Consider the following 17091-nt stretch of genomic DNA (forward strand, 5'->3'; position numbering starts at 1 on the left):
TTACTATTTGCTCAAATCTATCTCATGATAATAAATAAAATAATTTGAGATTAAATGCAGTAAGAATTCTGGATGTGTAAAGATTAAAACTGGATAAATATTGGATATCGCCTTATAAGGTTGACCTAACGGTCTTAGTTTGTGTATTTAAGGAGCACTCTGTTATCTGTGTAGCCTGTACAAGCAATTTTGTGTGTCTTAATTTTTAACTGTAATTTAGATCTTTTGTGTGCTTTGTTTTGAAAAAGTATACTTATGTTTGAAGCTTTAAATGTCAATTACAGAAAGTGATAAATGTCTGGGTAGGCTAAAATAATGTCATTCCTAAGTCTGCTGTTAAGTAGCTTTGTCTCCCACTTTCTTGGAAGAGTTCCATGGTTTTTGAGAGACTTGCCATTTTTCCATCACTGCTTTACGGCATCTCCTCTCAGACTGGAGTCTGCACATCTGTGGAAAGTTCTTTCTGGTGCCACACAGCTCTGGGCCCCAGAGGAAATCTGTGGAAAGTCTCAAAATGTCAAACTCACTTCCAACTTGAGCACTGGATAGAATACAAACATGTGACCTATTGAGCCACAGCCGAATCTATTTTATCCAAGCATGGCATTCTTTTAAAACAATTACATTTATGCGAGGAGAGTACGTACATTTTCAAAAGCTTTTTGTCCTTCCGTGAAGTCATTAGAGACAGACTTTGATTACCCACTGACACAAAACACCCAGAAGTACATCTACATACTTTTTGGTGTCAGGAGTTGGACTGAAGACTTAACATCATCATCATCATCATCATCATCATCATCATCATCACACTGATGACCATTAATATCAGGAATAGCTTGATCAATAAAATGATCATTTTTACCTGGTAAGGGAAGAGGGTGTAAATCTCCTCAAAACTAGAAAAACGTAAAGCCTCTAAGGCCTGGTCCTCAAGAACTACCAGCATCTGTGGACATAATTTTTAAAAACAGATGCTCTGAATATGCATTCTTTAATGCCCAAGAGGTCTTGGTAGAGTATTTGCTTTGAGTCTTGCTTTCTTGCTTTGAGTATTGAATGACAGTTCACTCATAATATTTGCACAGATCCTACATCTGCGTAGATCCTACTACTAAAACAGTGAGGTTGGCACTGCATATGTAGTCTTCTGTTTAGTATTATTGCTCAGCAGAAACTGTTTTAAGCATGTCTCACTATGGGCAGAATCTTCAAAAACATGGTGTGAGTCTATGGGTTGAATGGTTTCCTTTAAATTAACCACAAGTATGTGAAGTTTGCTTGACCCATAATTATAGCCTTTGTTTTCCCTTTAATTGCATCTATAACTATAATTGTAATTGTCCAGGTAGAATAGCCGACAGGAATTCCTTTGATACCTACAGTTTAGCTTTATAGCATGTAATCAAAGCAACATTTCCATCTTTTAAGAATTCATAGCTGTGAACTGTTGTTTTTGTCTCTTTTTGTCCGAGGCTAAAATCTACCATCTGCCTTCACATTCAGCATTTCACAGTGACATACATATACTAACACATACTGTCCCCATTATTTCAGAGTGGAAGAAAGCAAAAGCCTTCTTCTGTTCTTCAGAACCTTGAGGGATGTCTCTGAGAAGTGTGCTCTCAGAAAGAAAACATTTAACCACTTCAAGGTAAGATCCTATGAAATTTCCCAGCTCACAGCTTTTTTTGTTTGTTTAGTTTTACAGTGTCTAATCAAATTTTTGAGAGGCCCACTGGAAGATATAGTTGACTCTGAATATGGCAGCTGGAAACAGCCATTGTAAATAAATTTTGATTTGGATCAGCCATATCAGGAGGTGTCTTCCTGGTATGTTGGTGTTGACATTCACCCAGCCTTCATTTTCACTCGTTCCACCAGAGTTATTAAGCATGTGCAGTCTGTTACTCAGTGCATACCTTAAGAATCCTAATAACGTCCAATTGAATGCCGTAAAGAATAATTACCTAATTTCAGGGGAGGTTGACAGTCTATGCAAATCAGACTGCAGAAGCTATATGGAAATCCATTCCATTATTTACTTGGATTGTGCCACTGTCACTCCTGCCAGTTTGGCTTGTGTAGTGGAATAATATTAACCAGCTTTTTCCTGAACTGTGTGTATGTGTCATCATTAGAAGCTGGATTTCTTTATATCTAACTAATATTTTTAAAACTTGAATTAAGTGCAGCATGTATAGAAATAGTCTGCTGAGGTCTGAATAAAAAACAAACAAAACCAAACTTTATTAAAATAAAGGTATTTTACACCTTTCACACAATGATTTTTCTGTACACTTGACATACGTAAGTTATTTAGGTAGTTAGTTGTAACTTAATATGCAAATTCAGATATTATTTTATGTGGAATGGAAAGACCACTCATTGGAATTTCCATTGACCATTAATGTTCCTTTTTAGATCCTGTAATGGCATAATTGCTTTAAATTAAGTAATGTGAAACTAATTCAATCGCTGATGATGCAGCATCTTTCAGTACCTCTGGCAAGAGGGAATATTTACAATGTGTATGGGAAAATGTAAGATTCAAGTCCAGTTTGCAGCCGTAAGTGTAACTGAACCTACGTTTAAGACATTCAGATGAACAATAGGTCTTTCGAAAGGCATTTGTGTGACTTACATAACAACAATATGCCAGCGGAGACAACCTCATTAACTTTGTTTCAGGCAATGAGACACCTGAGATAGGGTTGTCAGTCCATACTCACTCATCACTGTGAAATTTTTCATGACTGAAACCTTGGTGGCAACTTTTTCTAACTTTATCCAGCTTGCTCAGTGGTACCGTCCAATTGGCAGGGCCTTCAGACATGTAAAGCTGTTGGGGTACTGGGCCAACATGACTGGGTTTCCATCCATTCTGATCTCATTCATGTTGGGTCTGATGTAGTAGTTGTCACTGCCCTTGCAGAAGGTGTCAGCATTAACTGTGCTGATGTTGTTGTTCTGCACAAAAAGATTCACTGTCATTAGCTATATTTGCATATGAATAATCAGACTAATGGCAAAATCAGTATCTCAAAAATCATAATAATACAGTAATCACAAGAACATTGTAATATATTCGTAATATCATAGATCTACCTTCTTTCTCAGTCAGAAATATTCCTTTGAATATGTGCATGTAAGAAATCAATATATAAATGATATGTGCAGTTTATTATTTTTGTTGCAAACCGATAGTTTGGAACATGCACTTGAGATATTCAAATGAGTTGGGATAAATAGTCTAGTGCTGCTGCAGATACTGAGGTTTCTCAGTTTCCAATTCAATTAAAGCTAAATCTAAAGCTAACTAAATTCAAAAGCACAATGAATTATGGAAATGGTCTCATGCACCTCAAATTTTATGATTAACATCAAAAATGAACTTTGGTTACTCCAGTAGGAGAGGTCAGAGAAATTTTATTTCGAAACTATTTATTTATTTATTTATCTATCTATCTATCTATCTATCTATTTATTGCCACAGGGTTGCAAATGTTAGCATACCCTTTCAGAGGTTTGCAATTATTGCTATTTTTATTTGCGTCTGTCTTACCTGAAGATGTAGTATGCGTACGCTCTCTGGGATCTGTGGGACCGCCTCCAGCTCATTGTGAGCAAGGTATAAGTTCACCAGTCCTGTCAGCTTCTGCAGTTGAGAAATTCCAAAACAGAGATTCACTTTGACAGTTCATACAAACAAGCAAGGCAGACTGTTTTTCAATCATCATCACTCAGGCCCCTGTGGGATTTTTGAATCTTCTATTGCTGCTGAGGGGAGAATGTAATAGCCTGCTGTTGGTTGTTAAAGAAATCATGTCATGAACCCAATTTACCTTGAAAGAATTTGCCTTGATGCCCTTACTGTTCAGACGGTTATGGTTGGCATTGAAGGAGGTAAGTTTTGCTGGCAGCATTGGGAGCTTGACCAGCTGGTTTTCAGCAAGAGTGAGTTCCTCAAGCAGAACCAGCTTGGAAAAGGCCCCATCTTCAATCTCCGAAATGATGTTTCCAGTCAGGTCGATCCTTTTCAGAGTTACTGCAATACATTAAATTGTTTATGTAAAATAAATTATTGGAAAGAAGTCAGGAAGGAGGCTGACTGCTGCCAGTCATGGCTTATTCTTCTTGTGGATAAACCATTTGGACCTAAATTGTGACCATTAGAGATCACTTCTACAGCAGTCAGCAGTCATGCATTTGTCAGAATAAAAAAAAAAAAGAAGTTTTACTGTCTTTTTTTTTTTTTCTTACTGTCTTCTATTCTATCCACATAATGTAAAGGTCCTGCTATCAATTTATTACTCATAAACCTCATATGCCATGCAAAACTCACCAATGTCTCCGAAGTCCTTTGCCGTGAGCTTTTTGATCTTATTGTAGCGGGCATAAAGGTAGGCAGACTCCTTGGGCAGGGCTGGTACTGTTGTCATTTCTGGCACAACTTCCTCACAGTACACCGATCCAGTAAGGCACACACACAGCAAGCATGTAGGGAGATCTGCAGTGGAGCAAACCCTGCTCTGTTTTAGCTTGAATGTACAGGGAATTTGAATTGCTCAATACTTAGAATCATCAAAACTCTTCCAAAAGTAGATGTGTCATGTGTTGTGAAGACACAGAAGCTCTTATATGTCTCTGTATTACTGAGGGGTACAGAATAAATAACACTTTCTCACAGAAACACACACACACACAAGCACAACATAACATAACACTGCAGCACATGACAGCTTCCTGTTTGAGATCTTGTAAAAGCAACATGTGGCCTTGAAAACGTACTATACCCCACATGCACACCTCATAAATCACTCCTATTAAACCTTAAGACATTGATAGGTCAGCACAACCTTACCAGAAGCATCAGCCTCAAGTGGACTTGGCCCAGAATCACCTGGGGCATCAGCTGGGAGGAGTTTTTCAAAGTTTTCTTGGGTTTCTGCCTCTCTCTGTTTCAAGCAACAAAAATCAGCAAGGCAATGTCTCGTTATTGAACATGAATGTTCTCAAGGTTGTAAGTCCCTCCTATTCATCATGGCTAAAATGAAGCATTAAAAGATCCCTGTCTTTGAATTTATCACGCAATAAGGTGGTTTAAAAACTGCTTAGAAAACAGCTTTTTTCCTGGTACACCTTAAATGGTTACCCATGGTCTGCAGACATCTGGTTAATGACCCTCTGTTTGTCTGGGTGTTTGAGATCTGACCTCTAGGGCTAAAGAAAAGCTTCCATTTGGAAGAGGAATGCTTTAGCCTGAGGAATCTCCTCTGCTGCCCGGTAGCTCCCAGTGCTGAGTAATCAGAATCAGCCTCTGCGGAAACCAGGCCAACTGCTGGATGCTGCTAGAAGGGCTGGTTTGGAATGGAGGAAGCCAGACCAAGCCACAAACAGTATTAATCAATTGAGTTTACATTTGCCCAAAAAACTTCTAGACGGGCATGAGGAGGCAATCTTGCATTTGAGACAATGAAAAACAAACAGCTGTACAGATGTGGTTCATTAAACTGTGGAAAATCAGGCAAAGAATGCATAGTATTTATTAATACTGATTTCTATAAATAACTAATGTTGTTTTTAATAGGTGAAATATTTTGCATAGCTGTAGATAAAATCCAGGTGAGAAGTTACAGAGAGAAGTCCAGATCTTACATGTTGGTTGGTTTCTAGATATTCATAGACACAATGCAGTTAAGTGTTTTAAATCACTTATATAGTTAATTATATTTTCTGGTTTTGTTTGTGCAAAGTAAATGCATAATATTTAAAGCAAAACAAATGTACCTTGGACTTCTTTGACTCCAAGTTGACTTCTTCACTGAGCTGTACATCCTCCTGTGTGTACTGTGTACGCTTGTAATATTGCATTCCTGATGCTGAGAAAACCCACGGTGCAAGCACAAAAGTGAAAAACAGTGTTCTCAGTGGGATGGCCATCTCTTCTGCTTGATGGTGCACACTCTGTGTTGGTGTGGTGTAAGGCGGCAGCGCGGTCTACAGTATTTTCGTGGTGCCTGTGAGTAGAATGTGTTCTGTCAAATCAGTATTTAAAGCCTGCACGAGCAGCTGCCAGGGGATTCTTAAGCTGGAGTTTATGGAACAGATTCTTTAACCCTTAACATGCCGCCTGCTGGGATTTAAGTGGGGGCCTGCCTCTGGCTCACTTACCTTCTTCCTGTTATATATTTAATTCTTTATTTCCACTCTTATTTTTTTGAGCTGTGGAGGCAATTTTGCCCATTTGAACACGCTGAGCACAGAAATGTAAGAACTTGTCAATTTATAGTATTCTTTGGAGTTCACCCTTTAAAATTTATTTAAACATCACACAATTTATGTGGTTTATTTGGTCTTTTCATTTCTGAAAACAGAAATGTCCTAATTAGGGCTGTGCATGCATGATGCAAAAATACAGAGTGTATATTTGGGTAAAGTTAAAAATGAAAGCTCTAACTGCTATTTTTTCATGACGTTAAAAAAGTTTACTAATGTAATGTATTTAATAGTGTTTTCCAATATTTGTGGGGACTTCAGAGGAACTTGTGGTGTTCTGTAGCACTGATCCATATCACATTGATCCATATTGCCAATTTCTAGCACTAATCCTAATCATCATAGAGGTTATATAAAATACTTGGAACTGATATGGTTTCAATTTAAACCCTAAATGACGATCCAATATGACAGTTCAGACACTTGGGAGTTCTCAAGAATTAAAAATATGATCAAGGATTTCTTTGTCTTTATATTAGTTACCCAGAGAGCTGAAGTTATATATAAATATGTTCTATGAAATCCCCTTTCCTCAGAGAGAGTGCACTTTAGAAGTATTGTATGAGTGTGTAAGAGTTCAGCATTGCATTAAGGCAATTTTGCTTTCAAATGTAGCACTGCCAAATGACTTTGATGATAATTATTACCTCAACCAGAATTGGACCACTAAATCTAATCCCAGAATTTAAATATGTAGTCCAGACATTGCTGCTGACCAGAAATGTCTGGTTGCATTTGAGATTTTATCTGTATTTAATTGATTTTCCACATGCAGTCGGTCCCATCTTGTTTTGATGAAATGTACTTTTAATACGTACACTTCATACTGTACTCTGTACTACTCTATATTTTTTATAATCAGTATCCCACTTTGTTCATAATATTTTGAAAGTGCCTTTGTCATGGCTTCTTGAACATTCCTTTTTAAACTGTGCTGGGAAGTGCACACCTTCTTGTGGGTTTGCGGGTTGGTGGGTGGTATGCCTGAAGACCTGAAAGAATTTCTACCAGACCTGAATACCTGGTACCATTCCAAATGCTCTGGTTCTAAGTCACACCATAGATCTCATATCATGAATTTAAAACCTTTGTAGATCTTCAGTGTTTAGTTTAGTATATTTTTTCTTTCCTTTTTTTAAACATATAACAAATACATTTATACAGACCCCTTTTGGAATAAATGGAAGACCCTGAGAAGGAAACCCCCCAAATCAACATATTTCCTTAATTTCAAGGAAAGCGAATTTAATAGAAAATATGTGACCTGTTTTTGGGCCCCTTGTCTGCACCTCGAGACAGGATGAAAGGGGGGCCCCTGAAATAAACATTCACGGAATGGAAACAAGTGGACTGAAACTGAGTAAGTGGTATTACAGGTGTGTTAGCAATTATAATGACTTGTAAAAATTTACTACGCTGGGACACATGCCATCCGCTGGGAAAAAAAAAACGTTTACTGTGTTAATTTTCTGTATTACATTGGTCTGTCAGGGTGGTACTTCAATGCGAAACTAGGTTCAGGAGCTATAAAGCATCTTTAGTCACACCAGGCTACCAGGAAATCTAGCAGGGTTTCCACTATATTACCTCAAACACAAGGTGAGAGTATTTACCTTGGTGACTGGCTTCTGAAATCCACGCAAGGGAGGTGAACTAAATGTTGTTGCATTTTAGTAAAGCATATTCATTGTGTCCAAAAATGACTGATCATCTCCTATAAATACATAAAGTCTGGCAAAGAAGTATTTGGCAGCCACCAATTGAACAAGTTGTCACACTTGAGATGAGAGAGGTCTGTAATTATCATCATTATCATGAAGGTACACTTCAACCGTAACAGAGAGAATATAAAGAAAAATTCAGGAAATCACATTGTATGAATTTTAAAGAATTTGTTTGTGTAATCATGCAGAAAGTATAGTATAAGTATAAGTATTTGTTCAATAGCAAAAGTTCACCATAATACTGTGTAATGTAACCTTGATTGGCAATAACAGGGGTCAAACATTTCCTATAGATCCACATAGTTTGCACTTAAACTTTAGCTAGAATTTTGGACCATTTTTCCATGCAGATCTTGTTGCTGGGCACAGATTATTTATTGAATTGAGGTCTGGAGACTGGCTAGGCCACTCCAGAACCTTGTAATGCTTCATTGCCCTGACAGTGTGTTCGGGATCATTGTCATGCTGGAAGATCCAGCAACATTTCATGTTCAGTGCCCTCACTGATTGAAGGAGGTTTTCGCCCAAAATCTCACAATACTTGGCTCCATTTGTTCTTTCCTTAATACGAATCAGTCATCCTGTCCCTTTTGCAGAACAGCAGCCTTGAAGCGTAATGTTTCCACCCCCTATGTTTCATAGTGGGTATGGTGTTCTTGCAATGTAACTCTGCATTCTTCCCTCTCCAAATATGGCAAGTGGTATTTATACCAAACAGTTCTGTTTTCATCTCATCTGACCACATAGTCTTTGGCAATCTTTAGACGGGCCTGGATATGAGCTGTCTTAAGCAGGGGACCTTTTGATTTTAATCCATGACGATGTAGTGTGTTACTTATAGTCACGCGACTCCGGAACACAGCTGATTATGACTCGTTTTTTGGCGCTCAGTCATTGCAGCACAAAGCTGAAATGACACTCAGCTCACTTCAACTCACAGTAAGAAGTATCCTTGTTCCTCTCCCAGTCTTCTCATCTCATCTGACCCTGTGTCCTCAGCTTCTTAAACGATAGACAACACCGGTGGTGTTGTAGCAACAGCTGTCAGACGATCAAATATTAAAAAGTGAAAAATCACATGCCTCTTTATGCATAACTGCATTCACTCGCTCACTGTTCTCTGCTCCGCTTTTATGACAAGTAACCTTTATTGTGAGAGTCCCAGCTCTCTTCAGGTCATTCACCAGTTCCCCCCGTGTAGTTCTGGGCTGTTGCATCTCCATTCTCAATATCATTTCTACCCAACAAATCTTGTTCCTAGTGTCCTTAGACAGCTCTCTGGTCTTGGCCATGGTAGAGGAGTCTGACTGTTTTAAGGTGTGGACTGGTGTCTTTTTTTACAGGTAATGAGTTCAAACAGGTCCTATTAATACAGGTAGGAGTGAAGAATAGAAGAGCTTCTTGGATTTTTCCTGGATTTTTCCTGTCTCTCAGTTGAAGTGTACCTAATGAAAATGACCTCTCTCATCTTTTTAAGTGGAACAACTTGCACAATCGGTGGCTGCCAAACATTTTTTGCCCTGCTGTATTATAAGCAGCTTCAGAAATGTATTGAATATTGGTAAGACTTATCATTATGATCTCTTTAAGATGATCTTCAGTACATGTCAGCATAAACAGCACTCCTCTGTTAGACTATGTCATGGAGAATAGACAAAAATTAGGAAGATATCTGACAATAATAAATGTCTGTAAAGGGTTAGCCAAATTTAGATCACTCTGAGCTATGGCTAATTTACTTATTTATTACTTTAATGTGAAATGTTACCAGATAACAGAAAAGATTTGTTTTTATATGCTTTTAAAACCCAATACATAGAATGGATTTTTTTCTGATCTTAATGCCTTAATCTACCTAGAATGCACTGATTCAGTAACTGGTGCCGTCCACACACATCATCAGCTAATAACAGGGTTCAAAACATTTCTATAGACAAAATCACATGGTTTAAACACACACTTCAAAAATACACTGCATTTTACAACATTTTATTATCTGGTGTGTTATTTCAAGCAAAAACAGCTGCATCATTGAAGAAAATATCCTGTTCTCTATAAGCATGCATAACACTGTCGTTGTTACCATCGTTTACCAAATAATATAAATATTAATATTATTTCGTTTTTTTAATCCAGTCAGACTGATCTTATTAGTCACCATTGTGCTGTAATGTACACCTTAGGTGTGTTAATACACATGTAAGATTACTATGCTTTAGTAATCTTCTTTCTCAAAGGCTTTGTTTACTTCGTTTTTTCTTTTCATCATTGGCTTTTCGGGTTTCTTTGGCAGAGTGTCCACCTTCATTTGTTCACCATAAAAAATGATTTGAATCTGTGGGAAGCACCTGTAGACATAGTAGTCCACATGGCCTTTTAGCATGTTGTTATCAAGACGAATATAGGTCAATTTATTTGCGTCATTTTGGTCCAAGGATGGGCACATTAGGGAGACATTTACATCTGTGGGGGAAATAAATCAGACAGTATTAATTGGTACCTTTTCATGTGTTCTTATGACATATTTTCCATAAGTAAATTCAGACATACCCTTAAAGTCATTGTGATTTATGTACAAGTGTTCCAGGGTTTTGGGGATGAAGAAGGCCCTGGATAGCTGGTTATGGCCCAGATTAAGCTCCATCAGATTTGACAAGTTGAAGACAGTGTACGGAACAGACTTTAGCTTGTTATAAGATAGTCGGATTGACATGAGATGGGGAGTCTTCCTAAAGTAGCCCTCAGGAATGGAGGCAATTGAGTTGTTCTCGAGGGACAACTGCAGCACAGATGTCGGTAGATCTGAGGGCATGGATTTTAGCTTGTTGCCGCACATGGTAATCTGCTGAAGGTTCTTCATTCCAGACAGGATCTTGCCCTTAACTCCTGCATCTGTTAGCCTGTTGTTGCATAGGTCAAGAATGGATATGCTACTCAGTCCTTTCATTGTATCTGCAGAGACTTTTGAGATCCTGTTGAAGCCCATGTATAGCCTCTGGATTGTCTTGGGTAGAGAAGGAGGCACTTCTTCCAGGTCATTGTGCTCCAGGTGAAGCTCAATGAGATCACTGAGCTTTGCAAACACGCCTCGCTCCACCAGTGCAGACTTGAGTTTGTTGTGGCTCAGATTTATCTCCCTAAGGGATGTGGAATTGGCGAAAGGCTTGACTGTGATTTCTTCGATGTCATTAAACTGAATGTATAGGTGGCGGATGTGTCTGGGAATGCCGGGAATAGCCTTCAGCTTTCGGTGGTCGCAGTACATAGCAAAAGGATAAGCCGGAGGACAGAAGCACTCACTGGCACACTCGTTTGTGTAGAATATTTGAGGGTCTACATATTCTGAAGGCTGAGGAGCCAGGAATTCATGCTCAGGCAGGGCATCTGTCCCAGTGTCATACTCTGCATAGTCATATTCTTGACATATTACTGTGGATCCAATCAAGAGAACTAGTATGGGCCATTTATCCAGTATGCACATTTTTTTTTAACCTGTCAAGAAAAAACTGATTAGTCTTGATTTCAGTTCACGTGAACAGGACTTGAACTTAATTTCTCACATTTAGCAGGAAACACAGCATAAAATGTTTATTAATCTGTATTTCGTGACATATAGTTTGCGAACCCTAAAACAATGTGAAAGATGTAGTATAATATCTGACTATTGTGGGTAGACAATTACAGTGCACCAATGTTATCACATTGACCGTTGCTGCTGCTTCACACTCCAGTTCCCTTGAGCACTTGCAACAAGATATAGACCATGCCAACCAACTTACTCACTTACACACTTAACTTTTGGCAAACCTTTGCTAATGATAAGAAATGTTGTTTTCTGACTTTGTGCCTGTTTCCTGTTAATAAAGTGAGACTTTATTAATAGTCTTGAGTATGCGACCTGATTGGTTAGTCTGCCTGAAATTGTTCAGCGTAACGTCAGCGTAACGTCTATGAACAAGCAAGTGTTTTTTATGTCAGTTCTCTGCCTTTTGTTTAGTACAAGTCTGTGTTTATTCCTCTTTTATGTATTATGTTCTTGTAAGCCCCATCTGTCTGTGGTTTTTCTTCAGAGTCAGACCATCTTTTATGGTATACCAGGGACATGTGTTGGTTACAATTACTTTTTTGTTTTCATTGTGTTGCATGGGCATTGAGTGTTTATGCCTACATTTGTGTTTAGGCATTGCATGCCGCCTTCATAGCAACCACAATACATTGTAATAAAGGTTTTTTTTTTACTTGTTTAACAATATTTTAATATCAAACCTCTTAAGCCAAATGACAAAGGTATACATGATACCATTGCAATATTCAGAAGTGTGTGCTTTGTGTTTTGAGTTTAAATGGGCATAACTATTTCCAGTATTTTACTAAAGATTCACACTCATACGCATGATATACTTTCCAATCTCTTTCTGAACATCTTTTAAAATGCAAGAGAGCATTAAGTTACATTGAACTCACTTAGTCTAGAAATCACTTGCATATGGTTGGCACCAACACATACTGGCTCTTCCTTGAAAGCTTGAATACTACTACACTCAGGAGGATGATGTCTGACATTTGGTTCTTATTTAAACTTCACAAACCTCCACATGTGTTTTGTCTGCAAGCACAGTGTCATCAAACATGTTATTTTCACATTTTAAGAATATTTTTTTTCTGATTTAAGAAAAAAAGGTATAAATTAGGTCAGTTGATTTGTCAAATGTGTAAAATATGCTATACGTTTTTCATACATTACACTAGTTTTGAGAGGAATAAGTGATTTTGACATTTGAACAAATTTTACACACCCATTTTAAGGAGCTATGGAAAATATAACATCATATACAATTTCTTTCCTGCCTTTAAAACAGTCTGTATTCTCTTATTCTCTTCCTGTGATTAGTGAAAGAAATTTTTGGTGGCTAGACAGGTGCTGTTTTTGACAGCGTTTTCTTTGTGGAAGTTTATAGTGTGATGTTGGTGCAGTATGAATAATGTTTGAAAAGTTTTTTTTAATTACGGAGAGAGACAACTTAAATTTTTTTTATCTGAAATCTGCCCATGTAAATAATGTAAATTTTTCAATATTTTGGAAAAAGCTACCAATATTATTTTGATATCACTGTTCATGGCATGCACTGTGTAAAAGCACCATACCTGTAAAGGGGGTTATTGTCCCACTTGGTGGTACACGCCAAATATTGCGTACCCACTGCCACCTAGATGGATGCCAACAAGAAAAGAAAAAGTAAAAAGTTGGTGATCCGTTAAGCTTGAAAAGTTTTACTTTTCTCCTGGGACTGGACTGAAAGACTGCAGCTATAGTCCCCCTCTTGGACTAGATTGAGATCTGCCTTTCTGCAGTGAAAATTATTCTGGAAGCTTTCGGGTACATGTGCTCAGTGACCTCAGTCTCGTCCTGTGGTCTCGTCTTTTTTCCTCTCATCTGTTCTTTTCTTTTTTCTTTTGTTGAAAAGAGGTGAGAGAAGAGTTTAGTTAAAGATGTGGCACTACAGAGCATTATTCAGATAATCTTAAGAATAGTATGTCTTTATTGTCTGGCCATTCTAAATGTCAGTCTAAGGCCCAGGCCAGTTATGTGTAATGAACACAAAGTGACAGTATTGCAGTCCAGAATCTCTCGACTAAAACTTACAGACATTTTCCCATGGGAGAGAAGGCCAACTGCAGAGTCAGAGTTAATTTTTATTTAATGAAAACTTTAGAAGTAATTTCTCTCTCTTTGTATATGGGCATTTTTTCTTAAACAGAATTGGCAATACCCTTAATGTTGTTTACTTTTATTCTACTCTTTTCAACACAGCAGGCATTGTTTTTATGAGATCTTAGGCATCGTAAATTAAGCCTGCTTTAATTAAATATCCGAATACATTTATTTTCCCTTTTTACTACGGCTCATGTCTGTTCAACTGCTTTCTCCCTGTTCCAGCTCTCCTTCTGTCTAAGAGAAAAACCTCAGACAGTCTCTTATGACCCATGCATGGTGTTGTTTTTCTTGGGGGAGGTGGTGTGATGGGCCAGACAGACCTGGGCATTAATCCTCTGAGTAGCTAGATTTATTTTTGCACAGCTACACCCCACATTACAGTAAAACTGCCAAAGGCGATGTCTTTATTGATGCCAGGCGCTGAACCACCATGGTTACCTCTGTCCCCCTGAGGCTTCTGTAAACTTCACAGGACTTCACAAGAATCCACTGTACCACTTAACATTTGCACCTTAATGTTTTACACATTAACACCAGAGCACAAGTATGTAACTCTGTAAATGACCATTTTTTATTTGGTATGCCCAGTTGCATTAAGTGACTATTATTTAAAGTTTTCCTCATAAAAAAAAGTTTTATTGAAAATGTAATGTGATGTTTAACATTGTACAGTAGCAGAATACTTACCAGAGTAAGAACTTGCAGTGAGTAATTGTCTCCTCAAAATACTGTCTTCAAATGGAGAGTAAGCCAGCGCACCGTTCAAAATGTTTCTATTTGATTTTACCTCGCTTCTGTATTACTCCTACTCTAAATCTCACTTCCATTCAACTTCAGTTGTGAAACACAGTAGTTGTTATACCAGCTTAAAACATTAAAACCCCTAACACTTTATCAGTTTGCATGGTAAGCCTGTGTGGAAAGTACAGGCGTTAGTTAAATTAATAGCTGCCAGGTATTACCAGTCATGTACACTGGGAGTATAAAGTCGTAGCAAAATCCCAAAAGCTTGGATCATTATAGCACTTGATCAGATACAAATTTATGACTAAATGAGGAAACTAGATTTTGGGTTGACTAGTGTTGTATCTGGATGTGATGTCTAATAAAATTATGGTATTTTCATTAATTTTCCGCTATCTTGAGTTTTCACTTTTTGCTCGCTCAAAAAATGCAGTTTATAAATTTGCCATCTATCAATCAGCATCACTAGGCAGGTCCCAGTTTTAATTTGGAGCAGGTTTTGTTCAAGCTAATGTATCAAAAACTTGATAAAGCCCGCCTCCTGGCGTCACCTCTCTTCAAAGGTCATGTGCAGCGTGGTGCTCACAAAGGAAGTTTAGTGCTTGCGTTCATTTACAGGATCCTCAAATAGTAATGATACTTTCTATGAAAACCACAGATTATCCCTTTATGTTAAGTGTTATCTGCACTGTTATAAAATATTTTTTTTACTCTGATAACATAGCTTGTTCATTTGTTGTTTATGTCAAGGTTTTAATGGACACTTACAATCACTGGTTTTATACAAATTCAGCGTTTTGTGGCATATTTTGTCATGGCCAACAATTGAAGAGCATTGATGTGGATGGGATTGTTACTGGCACAGAAACAATTGTTTTTTGGAGATTGACCTATACTGACATGGAGGCAGCCTGGGAGGTGAAATTTCCTCCACACATGCACAACAATTTCAGTAACATAAGGCCAGTGATTCTATTCTAAACTGCATTGATGTGTTGTTGCATTATCCATAAAAATAATCAAAACTCTAGAGCTAGCCAATGTGTTTTAAATTAAACAGAGAGCAACAAAATATACCATATTTAGGCATGATTTTAATTTTGCTAAAAATCTTGATAATAAATAAGGTTCGTTTTGTAGAGATTAGCTTACAGTCACTCTATGTAACAAACCAAGCCACATAGGATGGAGATATACTGGTATACTTTTGAAACCTTTTCCTCACCCTGACAGAAACTGTTGTTGTGAAATGTTTTCAGCCGTGTTTAAACGGCAAGCAAATTCGAAGACACTCAGCATTTATGATGGGCACTTGTGTTGGTGCTTGAGTGCTTAAGACGAGACATTGCGACACTGAGGGCAGACACAACAGTCACCTGACATTTTCAAAACAAGCGTCCGTTTATGTGTTTGGTTTGCTGCAGCCAATGAAATAAGCTTGTGTAGTGCAGCCAAGCTTTTAATGATCTAAGGGTTATATGGGTGTTTAAGAGAAGTCAACTACGGCTTGAAGCACTGGTGTGTCCATCTCCCCCAGGTGTTAGACCAGACTAGGAACACATAAATGGTCCAAACCTGCTGTGCGTTTTCAGGAGAGGTCGGTATGTGAGACGTGGCAGCAGCGGCCTTGGCCAACCTGCAGATTTATTCCATATGTTTCCTGAGCACAAGCAGTCTCTCTCTCTCTCTCTCTCTCTCTCTCCTCCTGAAGTCTCTACGACTTCAAGTCATGATTAGAAAAAGAAAATGGATGGATAGTGTGTGTGGTGTTTAGTTTTGGTCTGAGTGCTTTTTTCTGGTAAAAATCTTTGTGCCTAAGTGTAAAGTACTTAGTACCCTCTGCACACTGTCATAAACAACCAGTGGAGCCTGTTCAGTGACCAACTTAAAAACTCCTTTGTCCCACACTCACACTTTAACTGCTCGCTGTGGGGCAGGAGGGGCAACAGGGCCAATTATCCTAACCAAACACAAACTGGACAAACAAATACTACTGGCTATGCAATAGGACACATGAATGTTCAATTTACCTTAGCAATAACTATTTAATTATTACTTTTAATCACCACTATTTATTTTTACTCAGTGCATCTGTGTGATTGCTGCCATTTTTATACTTTTAATATTTTAGGATATTTTTTATTCATCGTATTTCTTAAATTGCTTTATATATCTTATATTTTTATGCTTGAACCTGATTTTCCTGGAGGAACCTTTCTGGGGGATTAATAATGTTCTTACATACCTTCCTACCTAGTATATAGGTATATGTATAGTGTGTGTGCTTGTGTGTGTGTGTGTGTGTGTGTGTGTGTGTGTGTAATAACCTAATTGAGCCTCTATTCAGTTAAATTTGAACTTCTACAAAATAATGCAATTGTTATAATTTTTTAAAGATAGACTTCCCAATGATGCCAGAGAAAAACAACATATTATTTAAAACAATTAATCTCATGCACACATAAAACTAATCTATATGTGCACTATTTTGTGTTTTGCAAAAGTAGATCATTTTAGAGTTGCTGATTTACATTTACATTTACAGCATTTATCAGACGCCCTTATCCAGAGCGACTTGCAATCAGTAGTTACAGGGACAGTCCCCCTGGAGCAACTTAGGGTTAAGTG

The 17091-nt window shown here is 37.8% G+C and overlaps 3 protein-coding genes across 6 annotated transcripts in view; 1 reads left to right on the forward strand and 2 right to left on the reverse strand.

Annotated features, from left to right (window-relative positions):
• Positions 1–17091, forward strand: part of cenpp (centromere protein P) — a 42526-nt gene that overhangs the window by 4914 nt on the left and 20521 nt on the right. For all 4 annotated transcript variants that reach the window (XM_028997382.1, XM_028997383.1, XM_028997384.1 and 1 more), the window contains exon 6: positions 1558–1654. In XM_028997382.1, the coding sequence (XP_028853215.1) occupies positions 1558–1654 (97 nt within the window). The remainder of the gene's footprint in view (positions 1–1557; positions 1655–17091) is intronic.
• Positions 2227–6054, reverse strand: ogna (osteoglycin, paralog a). Its single transcript, XM_028997381.1, has 6 exons — positions 5791–6054; positions 4865–4958; positions 4346–4510; positions 3846–4048; positions 3566–3658; positions 2227–2970 (listed from the first exon to the last, which is right to left on the reverse strand). Exons 1-6 carry the CDS (start codon positions 5941–5943, stop codon positions 2800–2802), a joined length of 879 nt encoding a protein of 292 aa, XP_028853214.1. The 5' UTR covers positions 5944–6054; the 3' UTR covers positions 2227–2799.
• On the reverse strand, positions 9977–13399 carry omd (osteomodulin). The gene is made up of 3 exons (XM_028997377.1): positions 13149–13399; positions 10554–11495; positions 9977–10466 (listed from the first exon to the last, which is right to left on the reverse strand). Exons 2-3 carry the CDS (start codon positions 11482–11484, stop codon positions 10219–10221), a joined length of 1179 nt encoding a protein of 392 aa, XP_028853210.1. The 5' UTR covers positions 11485–11495; positions 13149–13399; the 3' UTR covers positions 9977–10218.

This window comes from Denticeps clupeoides, chromosome 12 (assembly GCF_900700375.1).
Source record: "Denticeps clupeoides chromosome 12, fDenClu1.1, whole genome shotgun sequence".
NCBI classification, from domain to species: domain Eukaryota; kingdom Metazoa; phylum Chordata; class Actinopteri; order Clupeiformes; family Denticipitidae; genus Denticeps; species Denticeps clupeoides.